This window comes from Manis javanica, chromosome 8 (assembly GCF_040802235.1).
Source record: "Manis javanica isolate MJ-LG chromosome 8, MJ_LKY, whole genome shotgun sequence".
Taxonomy (NCBI): Eukaryota; Metazoa; Chordata; class Mammalia; order Pholidota; family Manidae; genus Manis; species Manis javanica.
The window spans coordinates 27,047,523-27,073,985 of record NC_133163.1 but is presented as its reverse complement, the minus strand read 5'-3'; the positions used below and the strand labels follow the sequence as shown (position 1 = coordinate 27,073,985).

The following is a 26,463-nucleotide window of genomic DNA, read 5'->3' as shown; positions in this document are numbered from 1 at the left end:
TCCCCCATACTGGAAGAGACCACCCCTTGGGACAGAGTCCCTGTGCCCCCAACAGGGGGTGAAGGGAGGCAGCACCCCTGTGAGAAACCTGTAGGCTCACTCTCAGCAACAGCAGGTTGAAGGTCACAGGTCAGACAGTGCAAAAGGGCCCTGGGGAGACATTGAACAACGCAGGGCCCTGCCCTGAGGCACTAAGTTCAATGACCACCCACAGGCAGACACATCATGCAGCCACACATGTGCTCAGAAGCCCTGAGCTGCCCTGAGGTCCTGCCTCACCTCCTTCTACCACAGAGAGGCTCAGCACAGGCCTGAGTGCTAGGGCCAGCTGGGGGAGTGGGGAGCAATTGACCTCATGTCTCTGAGCCTTATCACTAGAACTGAAACATTGCGACTGTGCTGCAGGGACCTGTGAGAGTGAATGAGGGTCCCAGGGCAGAAAGCAACACCTATCACTCAGCATGTATTTACTCAACTCCACTCTGGGCCAGTCATGTTCAGGTGGTGGAGATGTATCAGCAAAGAGAACAGCTAAACCCCTGGTCCTCCTGACCTGACATTTTACTGGGGTAAGAAAAACAATAAATCAAACAAATAGTAAAATATTTAAGACACTGGAGGTTATGCAGAAAACATTTTAAATCAGATGATAGGAGGGCCCCACTGAGAGAAAAGACCTGAAGTGGGGAGGCAGCAAGCCAGTGAGTATCTGGGGAGAATGTTTGCTGTGGGTTGAGCTGTGTGCCCCAAAAGGATGTAGAAGTCCAAACCCCCAACCTGTGCCTGTGACCTGATTTGGATTTAGGATCTTTTCAGGTATAATTAGTAAGGTTTAGATGAGATTATATTGGATTAGGGTGAACCCTAAATCCAATGATGCCACATTATAAGGACACAGATGTGTGTGCACACACACACACACACACACACAGATGAGGGCCATGCAACAAAGGAGGCAGAGATGAGGGTGATGGAGCCACAAGCCAAGGGACCTGCAGGATTACTGGGAGTCCTCCGATGCCAGGATAGAGGCATGGAACAGATTCTCTCTCAGAGTTTCCAGAAGGAACACCCTACAAACATGTTAATTTTGGACTTCAGCCTTCTGAACTATGAGAGAATAAATTTCTGTTATTTTAAACCACTCAGTTTGGGGTAATTTGTTATGGCTAAAAAACTAACACAATGTTCCAGGGAAGGCCCTGATGTGGAAGCATGTTTGGGGGAAAAACCAGTTGGCGAGTATAGCAGAAGCAGAACAAATGAGGGGAGTGAGAAGAGAGAGCTGACATCAGAAATGTCAGAGAGGTTTTGGGGGCAGATCATGTAGGGCTGCTCTTGTGGCAAACCCTTAACAAGGGGAGCTGTTCACTGTGGATCCCTGCTGGAATGGGCTGCCGTGGACAGGTGCAGTTGGTTCTCATGACCTTTGTCCCCTGGTCTTACATTTGCGAATATGTTTTATTAAATGGTAAAAGGAAATTACAGTTGCAGGTGGAATTAAAGTTGCTAATCAGTTGCCCTTAAAAAAGGGGGGTTGTCTTGGATTATCCGGGTAGGCCCCATGTAATCACAAAGGCCCGAAAAGTGGAAGAGGGAAGCAGAAGAGTCAGTGAGAGAGATGCAGCCAAAGACAAAGGCAAAGGGGTGATTCAAAACATGAAGAGCTCACCTGCCTGGCTGCCTTTGAAGATAGGAAGGTGGCCACAAGCTAAGGAATGTGGGTGGTTTGGTTTCTAGATGTAGGAATGGCCCTCATGTGACAGCCAGCAAGGAAATGGGGTCCTCTGTCCTTCTGCCCAGAGCAGGCTTACACACACACACACACACACACACACACACACACACACACACACACACACACATCTGCAAGGAACTGAATTCTGCCAACAACCTGAATGAGCAAGGAAATGGATTCGTCCCGAGAGTCTCCAGGAACTCAACCCTGGCTGACCCCTTGACTTGAGCCTGGTGAGACCCATGTCTAATGTTTGATCTATACATAGGTAGGCTAATGCCTTTGTTATTTTAAGCTTCTCAATTTGTGGTAATTTGTTATGGCAGCCATAGAAAACTAATGCAGTAGATAAAGGTGGTGTGTGTCTTTGTGTGTGTCTGTGTGTGTGTGTGTGTGTGTGTGTGTGTGTGTGTGTGTGTGTGTGTGTGTGTGTGTGTGTGTGTGTGTGTGTGTGTGTGCAGACAGAGGAGATCCAGAAGAGGAAGAGACCTGCACAGTAGAAAGAAGGCTGACTTCTGGGGGAGCAGCCTGCTGAGAGCCACAGCTTCCCACACACCTTCCTGCCACCCCCACTTGCCCTGCTCAGCACTGTCGTTCAGGTTCCTTGTTGCCCAAGGACCAACCAAGCCTGCTCAACATGTCCCCAGAGCCCAGCCTCTAGGTCAGGCCAAAGAGCAGACCCAGTGGAGGTCCCTCCCACTCTGGGAAATGTCATGACACCTTCTCCTTGAGCCCCTTTCCTGTAGGGCTAGTGAGGATGGTTCTGGTGGAACAACCAAGCTAGCCCCAAACCACCATTCCTGCTGCTGCTGAATCTGCTAGTCATGCTTCTCCTGAAGCTGGGCCTGAGCTCTGACTTGACTTACCCCCAGAGCAGGTCTGTGTATGCATGCACACACACACCAGTGTTTTGTCTGCTCTTTACTACCCAAGTCCCCATGCCTCTTGCCCATCCAAGTCCTCATGGCAAAGAGAACTAGCCCACTGCTGGCTAACACATATTGAACACCAACTCATCAGGCATCATACTAAATGCACTACTCACAGTTCATCCTCTCTGTAATCCTATCAGGTGGAGACTATTGACTCAGAGTGGTTAGGACACTTGCTTAATGTCACACAACTGGTGGGAGGTCTATCTAGAATTGGAACCCATTATTATCTGAATCCAAAGGCCAGGCTCAGTCCCTCAATACTGAATGTGTGGTCGATGGACCGGAGACCATGCTAGACACACTCACCTGAAACCTGCCGGGCCAACAGGTGCATGTTAACAAGTACCCAGGTGACTCACATGCCAGTTGTGGTTTGAGAAGCACTGGTGTAAAGCACCGTTTTCAACACCTGTGGGTCCCAGGTAATTGCAACCACCCGCTCCCACAACCTCTGAAAGCCCTCCCCCAGCCACTTGGCTCTTGCCCCCTAGGCAGGGCAGACCATCTACCCAGCCTTGGGGAAGAGCCTGGACCTGGGGCTCAGAGGGAGTCTCCAGGTCCCTGCAGCCAGCCCAGGCTGCAGCTGGACTGTATCAGTCCATGGCTGGCTCCCCATAGGGCATGCTGCCTGCTGCCTGAGACCCTCCTGGCCCCTCCCTCTCATCTTCCATCTGGGACACAAGTTCCTTGGCCTCTGTCTGGTGCTTTCCTGAAGGGGGCCTCTGTCTACCACAAATCCCTATGTGTCTCCCCTCCTTGGACATTATGCACCCTCCCTAACTTGTAAAATGCCCCCTGCATCATGTCACTCCCTCTGTACACCAAGAGCCTGTCTAAGTTGCCATCAGGAGAGAGGCCAGCGGCTGCTTGGGAAACCTGGCCAAGCTCACAGGAAATGTCTGACACCACCAGGCAAGCAGGATTTGGCCTCCCAAAGCAAAACACAGCTGAGCCGACAGCAGGCCACTCGGACTTTCCCAGATTTCATGGCACTGAGGTCCCAGGGCAGAGAGAGAAACTGGGCTGATCTGGAGGCTGAAGCTCATTAAAAACATCACAGTAGCCCCTGGCCTGGAAGCCTGCAAAGCCTAAAGAGGACTGCCCTGCTGTGGGCCAATGACTTCATGGTGGGCTGCCTCTTGCACACATGAAACCTTTGCTGGGGAATCAAAGGCTCATGTAGCTTAGCTTGTCATCCTTCTGTCTCAGCCTCCTCCTCTCCCCAGTACTTAACCTCACTCATTTATTCATTCAACTTATGTTGACTGAACACCTACAGTATGCCAGGCAAGGTGTTAGGTACCAGGGACACATACATGAAAGAGCATGACACAGCCCTGGCTTTCAGGGAGCTCTTGGTCCAGTGAGCAAAGAAACAGCCCATCCCAAGGCAGATTGAAAAGTGCTACACTAGAGACACATAGATCCTCCCTTTCTCCTGCACTCTGAGAAGCATAGCAGGTGTTGTCTCTGGTGTGACACCAGGTACAGGGTGAGGGTTCAATGCCAAATGGATCCTTTGTTAGGTAACTTCATTTGGACCAAGTGACAGACTGCAAATGTGGACTGAGTACTTTCTGTAAGTTAGGACTTTAAGAAGAGCTATGGGGAGAACCAAAGAGTACAAGACAGAGTTGCTGCCTTCCAGGGCACAGGCCACACTGTCCAATTGCTGATACAGGGGCATGGACCACAGGGATGTGAGCCATGTGTGCATTGCAGGAGGTCAGAGAGTTGGGAGGAAGCGATCAGATAGCTGGGTGGAAGTGCTGGTCAGGGGGTGCTTTTTGGAGGAAGTGGGACTGGGCCTTGAATAATAGGAGGAGCAGGATGGGCTGGGAATATGGGGCAGGGATGTCAAACAGCTCTGACTCGAGGGTGCAAGGGCCTGAGTGACCTGCCGAGCAACCACCCCACAACACACACACAGGGGACGGATACGTTAATAAGTGGATGAGTCCCCAAGTCCAAAGAGCTGCAGGGAGAAAGCTGCGCTGGAAGGACTCTGCTTGCACCCTTTCCTGGACTTGCCCTGCACCTGGCATCTGTGGTGCTCCTCCCAGTGCCTTCATACCAGGCCTACCCACCTTGGGCCCACAGCCAGGACCAATCAGAACAAAGCTCAGGCCCTGCCCACCTGCTCACGGCCAATCCCAGGCTATCCACCCTGTCCCCCTGTGCTGTTCATCTGGCCCTTAGCTCTGCCCCACCATCCCAAGGTTTTGGCCAAAGGATCTGGCTCTTCTGTTTTTGACCTGTAAGGCCTTGACCTGAGTTTGTCCTTCTCCTGGATGACCTCAGTAACCACTCGTTTGAGTGGTTGGGGCCCTGGAACTCCACTCTACCAAGACCTTGTTGGCCTACCTCTCTCTCTACCCGCCTACTTCAGAGTTGCTGGACAATCTCAAGTTCCTTTCCTTTCTCTCCTGTGCTTTCCCGCTGGAGACCTGACCTCGAGGCAGCCTCCTTTCCCTGGTTCTCCTGGCCTCTGAGAGTGCAAACCCTTTTTCTCCTTAGTTCAGCAAGACAAGGTTGCAGCATTTCAGAAAGAACTTCCTACGTAGGAAGCAAATGGAAGAACTAACCTGAAAAATCAAAAGGAAAACACAGCCCCCTAGAAATGGACCAGTTCACAAAGTTCAGATTTCCTGTCCAGAGCTAGAAAAAGCCTAGCCAGGTTGGCGGGCAAGCAGGCCAGGGAATTTTTCCCGTGAACGCTCTCCTTGTCCACTTTTTAGTCTACTCTCTTCAGCACACGCTCCTTCGCTTCCCCTCCAAGGAGACAGGTTACTGCTGGGCAGTGAGTGAACTGAAGGGCTTTTTCCTGGCAGAAGGGACCCTCTGCATCACAGAGCCACGGGCAGAGAAGGAGGAAGGAGAGGAGAAACACAGTTCACTGTGTGCCAGCCACTGTTCTAAGTACTCTGCTTATATTCACCAACCTGATCTTTACAACAATTCCACAATGATGATTAACATCATCCCCGTCTTACTGATGAGGAGTCAAGAGGTAAGGAACTCGCACAAGGTTGCCCACATAGGAAGTGGCAACACCAGGATTTGAAACAAGAAAGCCAGTCCCAGGGCTATGCTGCACCAGGGCACCTCCTGCCTCCCCTAACCACCCCAGCCTGGCGAAGCCTGTGCAAACCCCACCCCCTGCTCCGCACAGCCCTGGTGGGGGCAGGAGAGGGGAGCGGGAAGGGGAGGGGAAGAGGGAGAAGTCTGGCCTACTCCACCAAGGTGTTCACCAAATGGTCTCCCTCTCACCACAGACCGTGCGCCTAGCCCAGTGAGGAGGGAACTTACCCGGCAGGGGGCTGCGTTCTGAGGATTGCAGGGCTTTCTCTGGCCGTGCTGCTCCAGTGCAGGTTGGGTGACCTCTCGGCTGAGCGTCTGGGGGCCAGCCTGGAGTTCTGGGGGTCAAACTCCTCCTCAGGGATGACTTCCTCACAGTGGGCTCCCCGGAAGCCGGAGCGGCACACACAGAGCTGGGGCCGGCTGCAGAAGCCTCTGTTCTGGCAGGGCGGCTGGCACACGGCTGGGGAGGCAAGGAGAAGGGTGAGGGCAGGGGCCAGGGGAACCCCATGCCCTCCTGTCAGGTGGGCCTCCTTCCTTATGTTGCTTGGCCTCTCCCACTCAAGCAACATATGCCTAACAATGGCATTATTATTATTATTATTATTATTATTATTATGGCAGCTAGTATCCCGTGAGTGCTTACAATATCAGCCCCTGTGTTTTGCAGACACTATCTCATTTAATCCAAACAATGCTAGGCAAAAAGTGTCATTATGACTCGCATTTTGCAAATAATGTCCCTGAAGCTCAGAGAGGGTAAAAGACTTGCCTGAGGTCACTCAGCTAGTCAGTGGTGGATCTAGGATTCAAATCCAGGTCTGCAGCCCAGGTTCTTTTCACCCTACTGCCTCCCAGCAGAGCTGGTGTGGTTTTTCCTACCTCCCATCTCTGAACCTTGGCCTGGAGCTGAGGATGAAACTAAAGGATCTGTTGGTTTCAAGTCAGCCACCAAATGTGCTCTGGGGAACCCTACCCTGGAAAGCTGCCCATCCCAGGCTGGCTCTGATGGTAGGGACCTCAGAACCCCATGTCTCTCCAAAGCCCACCTACTAGATCTTAGCTGACGAGGAAGGATGTTTACCAGCTCATGCATTCATTCCACGAACATTCCTAGGGCACTCACAAGGCATGAGGCTTATGGCAACAAGGGTCCCTCTCTCAGGCAGCGTGCTGTCTCACAGGGAAGCCAGGACAGAGGTCATATGATAAGGGTCAGCCAGAGCCTCTAACCCAGGCTGAGGCAAAGAGAAGAGAAGGTCAAGAAAGGCTTCTGGGAAGAGGTGATGCCGACCATAGACACAAGGGATGAGTAGGCTGGGCATTGTGCTGACCCAGGGCGGCCTGCCTACTCAGGGGAGAGTGGGAAATGATAGGTTTCACTGCAGGATCCCAATCACCAGCTGTATCCTGAGGCCAGGGCATTTTCCTCAGTGCCTCAGCATCCTGTCTGGACGGGCCCCAGGCCTCCAGGCAAGCAGACTAGGTCAGCGAATTATAACCCAGAGCACTTCCCCAAACACAAATGGCCACCATGGTAGGATTTTGGCCTATTGCCTGGCTACCACTCCATCTGCCTATGCAGACTCAGCGCCCCCCGGCCACCTGGCAGGCCCCTGTCACCGACCATCAGAGGCCAGCCCACAGCCAAACCAGCTCAGTGAACACTGGGGAAGCAGGTTTGCCCAAGACAGGTCTGAGCCCTGGTTTATCTTAGGGAGGGAGTAGAAAGGGAAGGCCTGAGTGGTTCCCATGTGGACCATCACTGCTAGTCTCTCGGGCCTACACCTCTCTGCTGGCACAGACCCAGCGCCTGGAGGGGGGAAGAGGAAGGCCATGCAGCCTCTCCCCATCTCCATCTCACTTCCACCTCTGAGCAGGCAGTCCTCGCCTTAGGACAGCCTTTCAAAGCCAGCCTAGCTTCCATCCTTCCCCTCCTGGGCCCCAAGGATGGCCCATCTTTGACTTTCACAATAAGATCTTTCACTGTCTAGAAACTCAAAACCCCAAATTGTGCAGGCCAAGCCCTGTGCCTCATTGTAATTGCCTACTTCTGGCTCTGCCTTATTTACTAGTACATTCTGCAAACATTTAGTGAGCACTCTTTCTTGGTCAGATTGGGTGCCTGAAGTACTAAGGCAGTAAGACTGGTTCCTGCATGGAGGCAACGCTGCCCAGGGAGTCAGTCCTCAGTGGGGACCAGGGCTGGCAGACTTTGGTACAATGAACAGCTCATGCAAAATGGGCAAATAGGGGCAAACTATCCAAGTGGCATTTATGTTTCATGGCAATCAACATCATGGTGAATAACAGTTTAAAAGACTTCCAAACCCCACATTTGTTGAAGGAAAAAAACCCACTCTGGAAGAGAACCTTTCTGGATCAACCATTTACGAGGCTGTGCAGAGGCCAGATCTGCTAAGGAAGATCTTCCAACAAGCTTCAGGTTTTCGAAGGTTTTGTGCCAACTGCCACCCCAAGCCTGCCTTCATCTGCATCCTCTCGCATGTATTGTTTCACAGGGCTCAGCACGATGCAGGGAGCAACCTGATGTCCTCACTGAATTTAAATGTTTTGTTCTGCTGCGTTATGCATTGATAACCCTTCACCAGTAATCATAAACTGAGCATAAACTCCTCTCCTGTGTCTCTACTCCCCCAAAGTTACTCAAACAGTGGTTCCTAGTGCCTGTCTATGAAAGAGTACATTATTATGACCATTTTTACTGATACCATAAAATAAGGAAAATTAAACGTTTCCTGAGTTTTTTTAATGCTATTTTTTCCCCATCAAATAAGTGTCTTTTATTTGAAGATTACATCTTTGCTACCTTTTTAGAGTTAAAAGTTCTCTTTTAGCTAAAGATGATGGCAAAGGGTAGTTTGTTTTTCTAATACCCTCACTAGGCAAAATGAAAGGCTGGCTACTGTACTTTGGTACCTACAATGTTTTTGGATATTTTACTGGCATACGCAATCCAAAAGTTTGGGTCCCTTGGGAAGGAGGGGGCAAAAGCAGTCATGTGTCCTTTTGTTTAAGACTCCAGCAAAACATTCCTATGTCAAGTGAGCACAGATTTCAAAACTGATGTATCAGAAAGGAAGCAAGCATGTCAGAATCGCCAATGGCAGGAGCTCTCGCATAAAGCAAGGAAGGAAATGCCAAGGGCCCAGGGAGAGGCAGTTCCAGCAGTGCTGTGGGAATTTTAAGAGAGAAAACTCTCAACCATAGCAAGCTGGGAAGTCTTCACGCTTTGTCCCTGGGAGATCATGCCTTACACTTGAGAAATCCATCCAGGATGGGGTATGTGGTTTTAATGAGTCTTTGCTGATTTTTGATTACTGGTGAAGGGTTATCAAGCATGATATCACAATGTCCACATTTAGCCACTGAGGACACCCCCAGCCCCTCAGGTCGGAGGGCAGCACCTTCAGACAACCCGAGGCCCATGTCACCTCCAGCCTCCCTTTGCCCACCGGTCCCTGCCCATCTTCAGCCATTCATAATTTGGTCTCCTCCTGAACCCTTGCTTTTCCACACTCCCCTGGCACTCTCTTCCTCACTAAGGATTGGACATGTGGAAAGTTTCAGCTTTGGGAGTTCAGGTCTGTGCAGTTAGCAGGATGCCAAAAGAGAGGGGAATAAAAAGAAAACTCCCGAAATTGCTTTGAAAGTAAGAAATGGAAGTTACCATTCCCTTAAACCCCCAATTTCTGGCTGTGCCCCCTCTACCTTCACTCTGCTTCAGAACAGTCAAGCCGGGGTTTGCTCAGATTTTCCACACAAAGCCCCCACCTTTGGGAGGAGACCAAACTCAGAATGGGCAAGCCTGGGGGAAATTCTGGAAATGACTTCCAATGTGCAGTCTGCTCCTACCATCGGCTTAGAGCCTCTGTGACCAGCTACTTGAGGTTGGGGGTCAGAAGGATTTGGTTTGACCCGAGCTCAGCGGCATCCCAGTTGCGTAATCTTAGGCACGTCTCATCTCATTGAGATGTTTTAACTGGTCCTCAGTTATCTCATCCATAAAATGGGGCTGATAATTCCTGCCTCAAAGACTTATATGAATAGCCGCAGATCATGGATGTGGAATTTTGTTGTACTCTATGAAGCTGTGCTGTCCAATATAGTCTAAAGCTGTAGCCTCAAGCTGTATGTAGCTCTTTAAAATAAAACTGACTAAAATTAAATAAAATTTAAGATCCAGTTCCCCAGTCACAGTAGCCACATTTCGAATGCTCAATAGCCACATGTGGCTCATGGCTACTATGTTGAACAGCAAGATATAGAACATTTCCATATCAGAAAGTGCTATTAGACAGCACTGCAGAGCTTCAAAAACACCACCACAGGCCCAGGGGCAGAGGCGAGCTGGCTTCTGAACTTCTCTTCCACAACCCTTTTCCCAGGAAAAGGTAAGTCAGTACAGGCCCAGTCAGAGCAGTGGCCCAAGCCCCATGCCACAGAGGCAGGGCTGTTCCGGGTCTTCCACACAGCCAGGCCCCTCCCCAACCACCCTGACCCCCGGGGAGGGCTTTTGTCACACTGTCTCTCCTAGGCCCCAAAGACACCTCCCTCTGTCCAGAACCATTAGATGAAGCACTAACTTCAAGGCGGTTCCTTAAGCCTGTGCCCTCCTCCAAGGCCTCCAGGGCCATCCCCTCTCATATGGGACGTGAACCTTAGCTCCAGATCAGACTCTGGGCCCCAACACCTGAAGCTCAGCTGCTCCCCAGATTAAACCTCCATCTTTCCTAAAACCTGTATCTCTCTTGTGGGACACAAAGAACCTACCCACTGAACTACCTGACCCTCCCTTAGGATGGGGCCCTGTCTGCTTTCACACCCAGAGGCCTTTGCAGACAGGACAGCCTCCTGCTCACCCTCAATATTTATCTTGGCCCTTCTCTGGGCAAGCTATCTTAGACCCCTACCTGGAGGCCTCAGTTTGCCCCTGGAATTCACTTACGGGGAGGGGGTCCACCTGTGGCCCTGGGCTGTTCTCTATAACTTTAACCTTTGGTTCCCATAGAAAGGGCACCCCAATATCAGAGATCCCCAAGACCAAGGAAATCCTGTCTGGCCCCATATACCCTCAGAATTTCCATGCCCAAGCTCCCTCAGGCTCTGAGCCCCAGGCTGTGGGAAGAGTCAGGTCCTCAAGAACTTGCCCTGCTCCCACCACAGCTGTGCTGGGGCTACAACTTGATGGCTGGAAACGGCACTGGTGTTCAGGGCCCGGCCAAGCGCCCAGCTCCAAAATAGCAGTTGTGTTCACATAAAAGCCTTTAATGAGAGAAAGATGCCATTCTTGGCCTCTCGCGTGCTCTCTGCAGACGCCGTCTGGCAGGCCAAGCGGGCCTCTACCGTTTGGCGGACGGAGGGGAGGAAGGGGAGGTGTGAGTCAGACCTTGGCCCCCAGCCTCTCAGCATGGACCGCCCTGCTAATTGCATTAACAAATGCCACAACGCTGGGCCAGGGACTGGGGCAGAGAACGGCCCTGATTCCTACCAGCTGCAGCAGGCATGAGGCTCATGGCCCAGGCTGAGGCCTGGGTTTGTCTCCAGCTTCTGCCTCAAAGCAGGAGAAGACATACCTGTCCGTCCCACAGCCCTGAGGGCCGTGTATGGAGCGGGCAGGGCTTTGGAGGCCTCAGTGCCAGAGGCACCTCTGGAAGTGAGAGAAGGATGGGATGGGGTCCTGGGATGGCCCCCATCAGGGATGAGCTCAGGGACCAGTCTTTCTCTAGAGAGCAACTCCAGGGCACAGAAGACAGTTCGGTGGCTGGCATGGAGGCATCCAAACCCTTCTGTAGTACCAGCTCCACGCCCAGGACCCAGGAAGGTCAGGAGGGAAGGAGGACACCATTTCTGCTTACAACTCAGCCCAGGCCAGGGCAGGAATGTGGGGCAGAGAATGACCCTGCAGTCAAAGAGAGCTGTGTTTGAATTCTAACCATAACCATGGGCAAGTTTCTTCACCTCTGTGAGCTTCAGTGTCCTCATCTAGAAAATGGTCATGCATCCAACAATCACTATGTACCTAGGACAGTAAGCAAGACGGACACTGTTCTTTTCTTCATGGAGCTTCTAACTTAGAGAGACTGTCACAAAACAAGTAAACAAGTAAGTAGAACAGAAATTGGGATATGAGTTATGGAGGAAATGACTGGGGGCTGAGTTTCAGAACAACAATGCTTGGGGTAGGAAACACTGGACAGAGTGGTTAGGGCAGCTCCTCTGAGGAGGGGAGCATGAAATGAAGCCTGGAAATGACAAGGAGCCAGCCGTGTAAAGAGACAGGGGAAAGCAAACTCAAAGAGCAGAGGGAAAGCAAATCCAGCCGCATGTGCAACAGCCCAAGGGTGGCATATTCCAGGAACCCAGGACGGATTTGGAACAAGAGGCTGAGTGCTGGGAGGCAAGGCCAGATGCTCGGCAGCAGGAAGGTTTGAATGGGGCTGTGTTATGCTCTGACTTATTGAAAAAGAACTGAGAGTATGGGGAGGCAGAGGGAGCAGTCAGCCAGCTGCAGCAGTCGCCCGGGAGAGTGTACTGGTGCCCTGGACTGGATGAGCAGCGGGGGAAGCAGGGAGGAGTGGACAGGGTCCCAGGAGATGTAGGAAGTAAAACAAACAAGGCTCAGAGACAACTGGATATAAAGCCTGAGTGAGAGGAAGGTGTCCTGCATGGCCCCCAGGCATCTGGCTTGAGCCTTCAGGTAGAGGGGATGCCATTTATCAGGGTATAGGTAAGACCTAGGCAGCAGAACTGGTGCAGAGGGAGGGAAACCACAAGCCTGGTTTTGAACAAGCTGGGGACGGGATGTCTGGGAGGCATCAAAAGCAGATGGTGAGTTGGCAGCAGGATGAAGGAGTCTGGAGGTTAGAGGAAAGGCCTGGTTACAGATAGGCATATCTGGGTATCGCCTGTCCCTGAGAACACATTAGATCATTCCAGGAGTGGTATGGTGAGAAAGAAAAGAAGAGGACCCAGGACACAGTCTTGGGAAATCCAGCATTAATTGTTGGATAGAGGAGAAGCAGTACCAGTGTAGAGGAACTGGAGGACCTAGGGAAAGTCTTGGGGAAGACTTTGGCTTTCTACCCAACATTGGGTAGAAAAGGAGAAGTCAGCCAAGGAGGTGGGAAGAGGCAGCTGGGGGTGGCAGAAGGAAACTACCAGGTTGCCCATGTGATCACTCACCCACTCATCCTTTAACAAACTGACCAAGGAAGCGCTCTGCTGGTATCAACAGGGCTGGCACCTGCCTTCGGGTCCCATGGGTCAGAACATCTCCTAAATTCTCTTTTGAGCAAAGAACCTCAGAGCATCCAGCTGCTCACCATCATGGTCTAAGGAGTCCATACATGGTAGGTGGAGAGATGGATGGTGTCTTGCTGGGACTGTACCCTTCATGTTAGCTGGGTCTCCTCTGAAGTCATGTGACTCTCCTTAGCCACCTCCTACCTTCCTCTCCACCACTCTCTGCCAACTACTGAGTCTCCTAGGCTCATTTGTCTGGCTGCTTGCAGTGCCTAACCAGTCATCAAAGAACCTGCACATCCCACCCCTGCCCAGACCCTTTCCTCTAATGTTTGCTCAGAACTTACCATTACAAGGCCCTGGGCTAAGTTCTTTATATGTACCATCTCTCTCCATTCTTATAGCTATTGGGGGTACTACTCTTACTCCCATTTGACATATGGAGAAACTGAAGCTGAGACAGTCAAGCAGCTTGCCTGAGATCACCATGCTAGGAAGTGATAGAGGAAGGGTTTGAACCTAGGAGTTGGCTCCAAAGTTGGGCTCTTACCCACCTGGCCATAGTCTTGCCCTGTGGGATGGGGTCGTTACAGGGCTGGGATGGGTTGGGCCAGGTAAGCTTCCTCAGAGAATCCAAGGAAGGACCCAGATCAGGAAGGACAGGGTCCTTGGAGCCCTGTGATTGAAAGCCAGCATGTATGCAGAGGCTCTGGACGGAGAAGGCGGGGAGCAGATCCCCAGGCCTACTCGAGGATCTTCTGAGGATCTCACGGAGAGTTTTCCGGCAGGGCTGATAGAACTGGGTCAGCAGAAGAGAATGGGCCCTGTGTCACTCAGTACATGTTTACTGAACCTTTACCTTGTGTCCCATGAACACCTGCCACCATGTGGCATGCTGAGGGCTGTGAGACAGTCCCCGCCCTCAACATCAAGGCACAGAGACATGTATAGAGCACAGAAAACATGCCAAGCCTTGAACGAAACATTTAACCCAAGTGATCTCATTTGCTTCTCACAGCTCTGTGATGCAGAGACTGATATTAGTCACATTTACAGAGGAGGAAACTGAGGCACAGATTGGCTAAGCCTCTTGCCGGTGGTCATACAGGTAAGTGGAGGAGCTTGCATTTAAATTCAGGCAGTCAGCAAAATCTCCTGCATCTAGATTAAAATAACAGCTGAACTTACCATGTGCCAGGCTCTCTACCCACATTTGAGCATAGCATTCAGCCCCGTACTCTGGAGCCGGGATACCTGGATTTACATCCAGGCTCTGCTGATTCCCACTTGCATGACTTGGCTAAACGGGGATAAAGATCAAATCTAGCCTATGGGGTTGTTGTGAGGACTAAAAGTTAATATTAAGTCCCTTGAATAGTATCTGACCCACAGTAATAGCTATAATAATAACAGACTGTTGTTATTATTAATCCTCAAAAGCAACACTATATAGATTGTTAAACCCATTTTAGGCTCTATGGCTAGAAGGCTGTAATGCTCAGTCACTTGCCTGTGGGCACAGGGCTGGGATTTGAGGCCATAGCTCCTTGCATCAGGAACCAGAAGGCAAAGCACATCTCTTAACCTTAAGCCTCACTGCCTGGGGTGGAAAGGTGGATGGCCGGCCCCTAATTGCTGCAGAGACTCTTCTGCTCTCCCCAGAACAGTCCCAGCCCCTGTGCATTTTAGGCTGAGATAAAATGAGAATTCAAAGAATTCTTCAAATCCTCTTCCCCAGTGTGAGCCTTCAGAAGCCCCTATAACCTGTGTGTGTTTTGGGGTGGCAGTAGGGATTCCAAAAGCCCTGACTATAAACAGGGTCCAATTGTCTTATACCCTGCAGTCCTTCTGCTCATGAAAGACATCAGTCAAGCCTCTGTCAGCTGCCTCCATAAATACATAAACACATAAATTGCACGGCAGAGCCGGCAAACCACAGAAGGTACAGCAGGCACCGAGATCAGAGGAGGAGACAAGCACCCAGCTCTGGACCCTGCCGAGGTGGAGGGAGGAGCTGTGGTTCCAGCAAAGGCCACCTGCAGGCACAGTAGCTCCCTGAGGTCCCGTGACTGGGCAGGAAGGAAGGAAGCGGCTTGCCAGGCAGACGGGCTGGTATGTTACAGCAACCTAGGAATCTGTGCGTAGAGGTAAGGGGGCCTAGAGATGGCCCAGGGGACAAGGGCCATCACTCCCTGCCATGGGCAGTGGGTTGAATTCACAGATATCTGGGAGATACTGAGTCTCCACACAATTCTGGGACTAGACTTCATTCTTGGAAGTGGAGGGATATCAAACACCCCTCCTTGTCAGCCCCCTTCTCCTGCTGGCCAAGGGGGCATCCCACGTATGTGAAAATGCCATGACAGCGTTATGAGCACTCACAGCCTTGGCAGCCTCAGCTCCAGCCTGGAGGGCAGCGGCGGGGAGGGATGAGGGAAACGGGGACCACTGGGCAAAGCAGGAGAGCCAGCTGACAGGGTGTGGAGCCAAGAGCCCCACATTCTACAGAGCTCCAGACCCAGCCATCCGGGGCAACACCCCACAGCCCACCTGGTTCTTGTTAGACTCTTTAGCAGCAAAATAGCAACAAGCAAACAGCACAAGGCCCAGCTAATTAGCACACAGAGCTTCAGTGGGCAAGCTGACTTTAGTGGGAGAGACTAATACCCACTGGCAGTTCCTCCAGAACAGCTGGCCGCCTGCAGGCCAGGGTGGGTGGGTAACCCAGGGGGCAGCAGGGTGAGGGCAGGAGAGAAAATACGGGGCTGAGGACCCCAGACTGGAGCGGGGTTTGTCAGCATGCTAGAGCAGCCCCCAGCTGGGGCACAAGGATGCACGCACATCAGTTCTGACAATCTGCAGAGTCACCCAACCTCGAGTTTCCAGTGTTGAAACTCCAGTTTGGCAGAGATGAATGCTAGAAAGTCATGAGCAAGTTAGGAAATTGAGCACCTCCAGGATTGGAGAGCCAGAGCAAAGCCCATGCCCAGCCCCTCAGGCAGATGGTGAGAAGTCCAACCCCTCTGAAGCCACCCTGCTCCAGCTTCAGCTCAAACCTCAGAAATGCTCTCTGCTAAGCTTGCTAGAATATACCAACCCTCCACCATTTTTCCAACCCCATGTCCCTCCCCAGGCCTCCTAAGTCCTCCAAGGCCCTGCTTTTCAAAGTGTGGTCCCCGAACCAGCTGTGCCAGCTTCCCCTGGGAGCTTGTTCAAAACACAGACTGCAACCCTGCCCCAGACCTGCTGAATCAGAATCTGCCCTTTATAAGACCCCAGAGGATTCGTGGGAGCATTTGAGTAGGGCCCCCAAGGCAGATTTTCCTATGATAGACCCAAACTCAGCTTAGTGGTCTTCAGCCCTGGCTAGAATCACAGGGTGCTTTAAAAACACACCCATGCCCAGGCCCCATCTCCCAGCCCCAGAGCATCTGCTGAGCATAAAATCACCTGACTGCTCACATCCCTGGCTTTTCTGCCCAGGTGAGTTGCTGATTTTGAATCCCAGATCTCTAATGAGCTGGGTGACCTTGGGCAAGTCACCCAAAGCTCACTGTCTTCATCTTTAAAATCATGAAGGACAAGTGTCCCTCCCACAACTCAGCCCCAGCCACAGGGGGCTTGTCTTCTGAGAGTGCTGACTAATCCAGGTTCCCTGTAAAGGAAAAATGCTCAGGAGAAAGTCTGACTTGATGTTTGTTTTTGAGTTTGGAATTTTAGTGTCTTTATCTGGAAACCCAAGATTCGGCCTGAGTTTCATTGTCAGGCTGGGAGAGGGTCAGGGCCACGAGGTCTGAGGCAAAACCAAGAGCCTGGTGAGACAGCATCCCTTTCCCCACAAAAATGAAAGCATCCCTGCCTTGTTGCCACTCATCCTCATCTTGTGAGGCATCAGAAGCAGAGGTGAGGGCAACCATCAGGGCCAGGAACACCGCAGGTTGTGTCAGGCACCTGGACAATTAGCTGGGAAACCCTCACCCTGAAAAGGACCTGGGGTCTTGTCCTTGAGCAACAAAGGGTGCTGGTAAGGGGGAGGCTTTGAAGCTGGGCCCTGGGCCTGGCAGCAGGTAGTGGCAGCTCCAGGAGGGTCAGTAGGATGGATGGAGCTTCTGGAGCTGCCTTAAAGACCTGAGGGGCTGATGAGGGCTCAACAGGGGCCCTCGGAAGAGAGGGAGAAAGATCCAAGGGACTTCATCAAACCCCCATATCTGCTACCATCGGTAGGGATTCCAAAGTCCAGAAGGCCCCAGCCTCAGCTGGTGTTGGGTGGGAACAAAGTCAGGCAGATAAGAATACCAGTTCTGCAGTCAGACTGCCTAGATCTAGCCCTGGCTCCAGCACATGGGTAGTGAGTGTCCTCTTGGCCATGTTACTTAACCGACCTGAGCCTCAGTTTCCTTGTCTGTAAGTGGGATGATCAGTAAATACTCCATTTATAGGAATATTGAGAGGCCTGGCAAAGATAAGTATGTGAAGAGCCCAGCAAGCTTTAGGCACATAGTAAATACTCGGCTGTCGGCTAGGGGCAGAGGCAGTAGTAGATGTAGTAGTATTCTGCATCCCCAGCTCACAGCTGTAGAAACTGAGGCCCAAAAGATAAGGTAAGATATCTGGCAGCAGTGTGTAGTGATTAAGAAGAGGGACCTTGAGTTCAAATCATGCCATTTCCAGGCCTTGAGCAATGCCCTGTCTGTGACTCAGTTTCCTCATCTGCCCAATGGGCAGTGGTACTACCTGCCTCATAAGGTACATGAAGTGCACCTTGCATAGTGAGTGCTGCGTAGGTACTGGCTCCTGTCCTTGCTGTCACTGCCTCCTATGCCATCAGCAGAGGCTTGGGCATAGAGCCCCGCCCCCCCACTCTCCCACCTCACATCCTAGTTTCCGCATAGCTAAAATGACTGTTGTCTCTTTTCTCTATTCTGGGCCTGCCTGCCAGGCTCAGCGCAGTCCAAAGGAAGACCACTCCACACACAGAATCAGAGCCTCATCTGACCATCCTGGCAGGATGCCTGCAAGAGGACAAGGCAGGCAGGGCCAGGGGCCAGAACAAAGGTGGATGCCCATGGCACACAGTGGGCAGGGTGCCCCTGGACATGGGCAATACAAGGCCTCTGGGGCCAGGCATGTTCTGCAGATCACAGGGTCAGGTGGGCATCTAAAGGATCCGGCGGGCAGGGAGAGCGAGCCACCGACACAGCAGGGCGGCAGGATGGGAAGGCAGGAAGCTTTAGCAACTGGCATGGGGGTGTCATTTGAGAAGCTGCTTTCAGCTGGAGGCATTTTTCGATCTCCTTCCTTACCCTGCGCTTTGCCTCTACTCTGGAAAGGGGCTGCATCCTCAGAAGGCAGATTGGGAAAGATGCTTCTGGAGTTCCCACACCAGGCCCATCTCCAGGAGAGGGGAGAAGGGTGGATGGGGTGGAGGCACTCACGTTTGATACAGTGGTTGGTGCTATTTGCTGTTGTCCATCCCGGACAGCATTGTCCCCCGCAGACATTCCTCCTGTGGGGTCAGCAGAAGAGGGTCAGCACAAGGGTGCTCAGAGCGGGACTCTTCATGGAGCCCCTCTGAGGATCTTACCCTCTACAGCCAGGGCCTGCACGTTGGGATCCTGCAGAGCTGACATTGAATCCTGACTCTGCCACTCTCTGAGTGACCTTGGGAGACCTCACTCTCTCCACCTGTGCAATGGAAATAACAATACCTGTCTGATAGGGTCGTAATGATTAAATGAGATAGGGATATAGAGTACCTGACACAAAGTGAGCATTCCATTTGGACAGTAATGACAGTGATCATAAAGACGATCAAAAAGCAAGTTCAGAGAGGTTTGGTCACTTGCCAAGGCCACACAGTAAGTGCCAGAGCTGGATTCCAGCCTGAGTTAGCCCAACTCTGAGTCATGCTCCAACCCTACGTTGCCTTTCACTAAAAAAATCCACCATGGTCTTTGCCCAACAAGTGCCGACAACCCAAGGGAAGCTGGAAGACACCCAGGAAACAGTCTTAAGGACATGCAGATGCATCACCTGTCAACAGATGCACCCTGGCAGGAGCCTTAGCCCCCAAGCAGGCTGGTGCACGGTAAGCTCTGAGTGGCAGATGGAAGGAACCAGGGATATGGGATTTCTAGTTAAGAGGGGCTTATGAGGTAGTAAGCTGGTAGGAAGGTGGGGCTGAGGGCTTGGGGTAAGCTGCCTCTGGATACTGAGCACACTCTTATTTGAGCAGGCTAGCGGAACTTACTTTGTGGGGATAGTCCTGCTGGAAGCTACTCCTTGGTGCTGACACTGACCTGCAGTAACCCCTGAGGTGCTTACTCAATTCACCCAAAGTTTGCTTTCAGGTGGGCAGTGAGGTTCCCAGAACATCAAAAGGTTCCACCAGCCCTAATTCTCCATGTAGAGACCCAAATGCCTGGACCTGGGTGGATTCCCCAGAGAGGCTACTCTGGGAGAAGGTCTCTGGGCCCCTGGCCCCTTGGCTCAGGCTGGGCCTGGTGCTGGCTTCACGGACCCCATAATTACCATCAGGAATGTCTACTGAGCTCTCACCGAAATGGGGTGAGTGGGAGGCAGAGTCAGGAGTTGGATGGTCAGGGTGAAGGACAAAACAGGGTGCCATTCCTGTGACCTCTGTGGCCAGCCAAGCCAGTGTCTGGTCCAACCTAGGGTTTGTTTGACATCTGAGTGGACCCCAAAGCTTGCGTGGTTTTTGGAGCCTTACAAAATATTCAAAACAAATTCCTGCAGCTTAGAAAAGCTGAGGCCCATTCTTGGTCTTTTGGCCCACAGTTGCGGGGAGCTGCCTCCAAAGGAGCTTCCAGAAGGTCCTCCAGGCCAAGAGCTATGCCATTCTGGCCACCTCAGAGCCTCTCTGGACCAAGTCACTGGCTTTTGGGGAAAGGGCTGGTCTGCACACACAGGGTTTCTGAGTGTGTGCTCTGCTGGAGGGGGAAACTGCCCACCCATTTGTAAGTCACTACTCTTTGTGGTGGTGACTAGGCCTCTTACAGGCCTGAGAGTTCTTTAAAAGGAAACAGACTGCATGCCCTGGGAGTTTTCTAAGAACTAGGGTCTGTGGGAAACCGGATAGCCCAGACCAAGGGGAGCTTGGCTGGGAGGTCACGACATGCGGCCCAGCCCAAGGAAGCCCCTGAGCCAGCTTTCACCCCAGATGCCCTCAGGATGGCTATGCAGCTGACTGAAGAGAGCAGCAGCAGTCCTGCCCTACTTGCCCATGGTGGACGCTCCAGGTCCTCAGGGCCACAGTGAGGACTGGTCAGAACCAAAGGCTGCAAGGCGGGGTGGTCAAGCTGGGGCTGGGAAGGCACTCCGTAAGGATTCAGGTATCCAGGGGGTGCCTCTGAAGGTCCTTGGTAGGCCAATATTAAAGTCTTGGGTAGATCCCAGGGAGGTGACCATTCAGTGGGCTCTAGTAGCTAAAGAGAGCAAATGAGCCTGACTAGCTAGGGCATGACTCAGTGGTTCTGACTCCTGAGAAGTTACTACTCAGAGAGCAGATGAGCCCAACCTTCCAGGTGATACCACTCAACAAACATTAGCCCAATATCTATAATTGCTCAACATGGAGACACATCTGGCTAACAGGCCAGGGCAACTGCTATTCTACCTGGGACAAATCAGATCATACCAGTCCTTTATTAAAAACCTCCCATGGCTCTGCATTAGTGTCTGTGAAGCCAACCAGGCCCCCACCTGCCTGTGCAGTCAAATTGTCCCCATTACTCCTCTCTTGTCTTCATGACCTTCCATCACCAAGGCTGAGATCCTCCCATGATACAGTTTGTTGTCACCCAACTGCACCATACACAGCCACATTTCCATGCATTTGCTTAAACTCCTCTCTCTGCCTAGACTGCCTCCCCCTCTTCTTTGAACACTCCAGACTTTCAGATCAAGTGGTTCTATTTTCAATTTATTATAGTGATATGAAGGGTTCTTGAAAATGAATTTATTTATGTAGAAAACTGAGTCAAGCACTGTTTGTAATAACAGAAAGATGTAACTCTAAATGTCCCCAAACAGGAGAATGGATAAATAAACTGTGGTATATTCAGATGATGGCATAATATACAACAGTTAAAGTGAGTAAACTTGGTCTGATTATATTAATGTGGCTAAATAACAAAAATCTAATGTAGAGAGAGAAAGCAAATTGCAGAAGGATAACACAGTATGGTATCACTTATCTAAGTTTAAAATATGCAAAACAATGTGTATTTTGTGGATGCATTCATCTGTAGCAATAGTATAAAAACATATATTGGAATCATAAGTAAATTCAGGGTCGTATCTAACTGGGGAGAAAAAGAGACAAATTTATAGAGGAAATTTAAAAAAAACAGAAGGAAAATATGCCAAAATATTAAGGTTGAAAAAGCTTGGTTGTTAGTTTTATTATTTCCAATAGCTTCTTGCATGTTTGTATGAAACTTCATAATGTAAAATAAAATAGATAAAACACAAAATTCTGTTGTTGTAACAATAAATAAGTTCAAAGAAAAATAATAGAACAAGAGGCAAAAGATAGAGGGAAGTACTATGAAGGTAATGCGCTGTGAGGCTAGTTCAAGAAACACTGAATAGTGGGAAATGATGACTTTAAAAGACCCATGTAGACTGTAAATTTCAGTAGCATGGGAATTGGGTCTACTCTAGTCACGCTCTACGTCAGACACCTAGCACTGTGCCTGGCCCACGCTTCATAAACCTTCAATGTGTGCAATAAATCACCACTCCATATCAAGTTCCATGAGAACAGAGGCTCTTTGGCCACTGCTGTATCCCCATGGTCCAGCACAGTGCCTGGCACATAGGAGGCCTTCCAAATACTTGAATGAAGAAAACGCCGTAGTAATGATGCAATTCCAAACATCGCCAGCAGGTGGCACTTAGTCTTTGGCCCTGAGCAACCCAGAAGGCAATTGCCAGAGAGGTCAGCCGGGCCAGAAGCCAATAGGCAGAAAGGACCTGAGTAGAAAAAAGGGATTGACAAGATCACCACCCACCTCCTTCCCAGCTGACTTGGAGTGGCTGGCTGGAGTGCCAGAGGAACCCACCCTTTCTCAAAACTGCAGAAAATAATCTGGGAGAGGAGCCAGACCCAACATGTGATGTGATGTGTGCATCTGTGTACAGCAGGTACCTATGGGTGGCCCTCAGCCCATGTCCACACACACCTGTGCACATCTACCGGCCTTACTGTGGTGACAATCTGCTTTTCTCATCACCACCTCATTTCAAGACTTCTAACCGTGTACCCTCCCACCTCCACCATCCAGTATCCCACCTTCCCCCAACTCCCACCTAAATGCCTGCAGTTTAAGCTCCTCCATTATCTGGTCCAACCTATGCGTCCAGCCTCGCCCCCATGGCTCCCCTACACCAGAGTGCAGTCATGCTCTTAGGCTAGTGCCAACTGTGAAAAGTCCTTGTCCTCGGGCAGAGCTACACCTCTGGGCCCCACTCCTGCCAGTTACCCTCTGCTTCCCTACATCAAGCCCCAGGGATTCCTGTTCACAGGACCTCCTCTTCCTCTGAGCTCTTCAGCGTTAACTGTCCCAGTTGTTGGTGCTTAACATGAAGCTCCTGGTACTAGAAAGCATGTTCAGTGGTACATACTGATTGATTTCTCCAACTCAACTTTAAGTAATTGAGTTGCTCTCCCAGAGAGAACAATGCCTTTGTCTCTGGGCTCCCATCCCCCATCCCCTGCTCTGCACACTTGTTCTTAATGAAGCATCTATTCACTTGCATAGGTCAGGAAAGAAGAAAACTGGAACATGTCCAGGGCTCCATTAACACTTAATGACTGAGCCTACGTGTAAGTAATCGGCAATGTATGGATCTACTTTCCACCTGCTTTACTCTGGGCCTTCCATGGGCAGCAGGGAGTTCATTTACTCAGTCAATGGATACTGAACAAGCATCAACCAAATGCAGACACTGTTCTGGGCACTGGTAACACAGCAATGAACAAATCAAGTCTTCTGTTTTCATAGAACTTATGCTGGTGTGGTCTGGGAGGCCCAACCAAAACAGAAATAGAAATATAATAGGGCAGATGGGAATAAACGCTATGAAGAAGTACAAAACAGGGTGAAAGAGGGAGAGGGTGGGTGGGGCAGGGGTAGTCAGAGAAGGCCTTTTTGAACAGAGATCTGAATAAAGTAAGGGAATCCTGCTGAAATATGGGAAAAGCACTGCAGCCAAGGAAAACAGCGAGTGGAAAGGTTGTGAGGCTGCCCGTCCTTGGGAGTAGGGACTGAGGTACAAGTGTCCTTTATGCTGCACACCGGGACTAAACCCAACTGGTAAGTCGGGCCCAGGCTAGAAAGGGTTGCCAGAGCCTTTCCCAGCCTCCCCGATGGTACCCCCACCCAGCCCCACAGTGCCCTGGGCTTCCGTGCCCTCCATTCTGGGGACACCTGCCCATACCCAGGCAAGGCCTAGCGCCCCTTAGCCAGGATGATCACTTACCGGGGGTGGGGGGTGGTGCAAGGGAACCTCCCCACTCTGCAAGGGCGACCCCGGGGTCAGCAGGGGTGCCTAGGGAGATGCAAAACAGCAAATCCCAGGCTGGGGTAACACTTCGCCCTGCATAGTGCGTGAGTCGCGCTGACCCCTAACTGCACAGGCGCACAAATGGACCCATTACCCCACCTATGCACTGTGCCGCAGCCACATTGGGGGCAGGCTTCCTACCCAAGGTGCCCCCGAGCCCAAGCCCACTCCCACGTCCACCCATCTTTGAGCCCAAGTCGTACTGCGCCCCAAGCCGTACACTTTGTCTCCACGCGCAGGCTTCACTGCCAGCCCCCTTCCTGGAGATGCATCTGCCTTCGCATTCTGGGGGCCCCTCATCTTCCACCCACTCAGCCTCCCCTGGGCCTCAGGCGTCTGGAACGCCCACCCCGCTGCCCTCTCCCGGATCCCTCTCTAATCCTGGCAGCGCTGCGGGCGTCTGTCCGCATCAGTTAGCTAAGTACGGGAGGAAGGCAGGCGAGTGCAGAGGCGTCTTGGGAATAGATGTAACGTCGTGTCTCTGCTACAAAGGGTGAAGATGGTACTTCTGTTTCCCCTCAATTCTTGGAAAGCGGGTGAGATCTCTGAGCCCGGCAGTGTTGTTTCCAGGCAACACCAAGGCCGGAGGGACGACGGCACCAGCCCAGCGCCCTTTCCTCCCGCCTGTACCTCCCTCCACGTACGAGCACACAGGAGACCGCCCCTCGCTCCCCCAATCCCACATTTCCCTCTGCAGTGCTCACCCCGTAAGCCTCCCTCGCGGCGGAGTTGGGGGCGCAGCCCCGGGCCTCTGCAGGGTCCCGAGGCGCGGGAGAGCTGGGGCGGCCCGGGCCCGGGGTGCGGGCTGCTGCTGGCCCAGGGAACTGCTTCTCCAGTTCTGCGCAGGTGGCTGGATTCGCCGTAGCTGCTGTGCGCGGGGCGGCCTCCTAGCCTCGGCGTCGGCCGGCCTCCTGAGGCCCCCCAAGCCGGGTTCGGCCCGCTTCGCGGGCTGCAAGCCCGGGATGGGCGCGTCTTGCTCCTGGAACAGACTGTACACCTTGGCTGCAGCTGCTGCAGGGTGGCTGCCCCCGGGGCGCCGAAGCCGATTCGCGTCCCTGCCAGCTGGCTCGTATCTTCCCACCGGGACCCTCTGAGCATGACCCATGCCCACGAAGAGAGCCAGGGTGAGCAGGAGGAAGCTCCTCCAGGGGTTCCGCAGGGCGCTCCCGAGACAGCGGTCGGTGGCCCTTGACTTCATGGTGCCCGGGGCCACTGGAGAGAGGTACGCACACGGAACAGCCCGGGGCTTGCACTCAGTGCCCTCGACGGCTGCGGCTGCGCTCGGCCCCCTCGTGGAGTCCGGCTTCTCCGCGTCTAGGGGGCCCCACGACAGACTGCGGGTATGGCTCTCCCCGGGGCGAGGGCCCGCGACTTGAGCGGCCGGGGCAGCGCGCGCTGAGCCTGGCGTCCGCGCTTCGTCTCCAGCTGGGCGCGCACTGCTGCTGCACCTTCGCGCCTTCTCCCCGACGCTGTAGCCTGCTGTAGGGGAACCAGAGGGTTTTATTTTTGGAAACCTCCCCCTGTTTTTTCGTCTCTTTTATCCACACCATGCCCCCTCCTTGGAGGGACAGCTCAGCCCCTTCATTACGGGAGAGGGAGAGAGGAATTCCAGCAACACCCACTTTGGCACCGGGAAGTGAGCAGGCTGCGAGGGGGGTTAACCCGTGAGGAGCTGGGGGAGGCGCAGGGCTGACCCGAGGGCTGGTAGGAGAGATGACGCCTGCCGGGACAGTGACACAGAAGTCACCTTTCTGTTGTTCCGGCCAAGCTCGAACTGTTGACCTGTCCCAAATTCATCTCCCGCCCCTAACCTCAGGGATAAACTCCCGTTCGATGACCAAAGCTGCAGCCTCGAAGGTCTGAAAGAGGCCAGCAGAGGTACCAAGAACGGTGTGACAGAGACAGGACCCGAAGGACCGGCACCCGGAGTCTTCGCTTCCTGCCCCGGCCACCGGGGGCGTCCGTCCCAGGTGCCGGCTGGCGTCCTGGCCGCGCTGGCGAGTGACCTCCCTCCGCCACCGCAAGACGCGTGAGCGCAGGAAGGTTGCCTAGGGGGAGCGCGCCCTCTGGTGGAGCTGGCCGCGTCTCCAGCCTTTGGAGAGACCTGCCGCTGCCAACTGCCTTTGCTCCTTGATCTTAAATGCTCTTCCATTGCGTCGGGGTCGAGCCTAGGCCTAAAGCGGTGATGGTGGAGCCTGGAAGAGATGTCCTGGTTTTCACAGAGGCATAGACATACAGAATCTTGAATAAGGTCACTCAAGGTGACAGCGTGTGTTCAAGAGGGGAATGAAATCCTGGCCTCCTGTCTTGGGCTCAGAAAGAAGTTCATTACCTGGACTCCCAACTCAGCCCCTCCCTCCCTCCCTCGGGAATTTCTCGAAAGGAGATTCCATGAGTCTCTGATTCTGCGTGTGCTCATATTTTGTGTCGGCAGTGAGGGGGGCAAGGGTTCAAGAATGCCAGTTGCCACCCATTTGAGTACCTCCAGCAACTGTCATTCACATCCACGGTCCCTTGCCTTAAAGCCTGAAGGTTTGGCAACCATGACTGCCCCGGGTGCATTTCTGCAGCCTCCTGTTTCCTAGAGAGGCAGAGTGACAGAGCAGGCAGGAGGGCCCCAGTCTACAATTTCCCACACGACTTGAAGGGCCGGCGCAGCTAGTACCTGATGTTGGAATACAGGCCTGACCTTGGCCCCCAAAACTCTCCATGACTGGCCCCCTCTCTGCTCGACCACCTCTTGCTCCAGCCCTCACCACTCTGATCGACCACCTCTTGCTCCAGCCCTCACCACACGGCAGCTGCACGTGCCTCCTCTCTGCTTCTTGACCAAGTTAATGCCCACTTACTTCCCTC

General features: G+C 52.5%; 1 protein-coding gene across 3 annotated transcripts in view; it reads right to left on the bottom strand.

Annotated features, from left to right (window-relative positions):
- Positions 1-25,988, bottom strand: part of LTBP2 (latent transforming growth factor beta binding protein 2) — a 93,018-nt gene extending 67,030 nt beyond the window's left edge. For 2 of the 3 annotated variants that reach the window (XM_017656746.3, XM_017656745.3), the window contains exons 1-3: positions 24,312-25,202; positions 18,453-18,523; positions 5,983-6,214 (exon numbers count right to left, since the gene is read on the bottom strand). In XM_017656746.3, the coding sequence (XP_017512235.3) occupies positions 5,983-6,214; positions 18,453-18,523; positions 24,312-24,805 (797 nt within the window). In that variant the 5' untranslated portion in view covers positions 24,806-25,202. Of the gene's footprint in view, positions 1-5,982; positions 6,215-18,452; positions 18,524-24,311; positions 25,203-25,418 lie in introns of those variants that run through there. The other variant, XM_073242130.1, reaches the window with a different exon arrangement.
- Between the last annotated feature and the right edge of the window lie 475 nt (positions 25,989-26,463).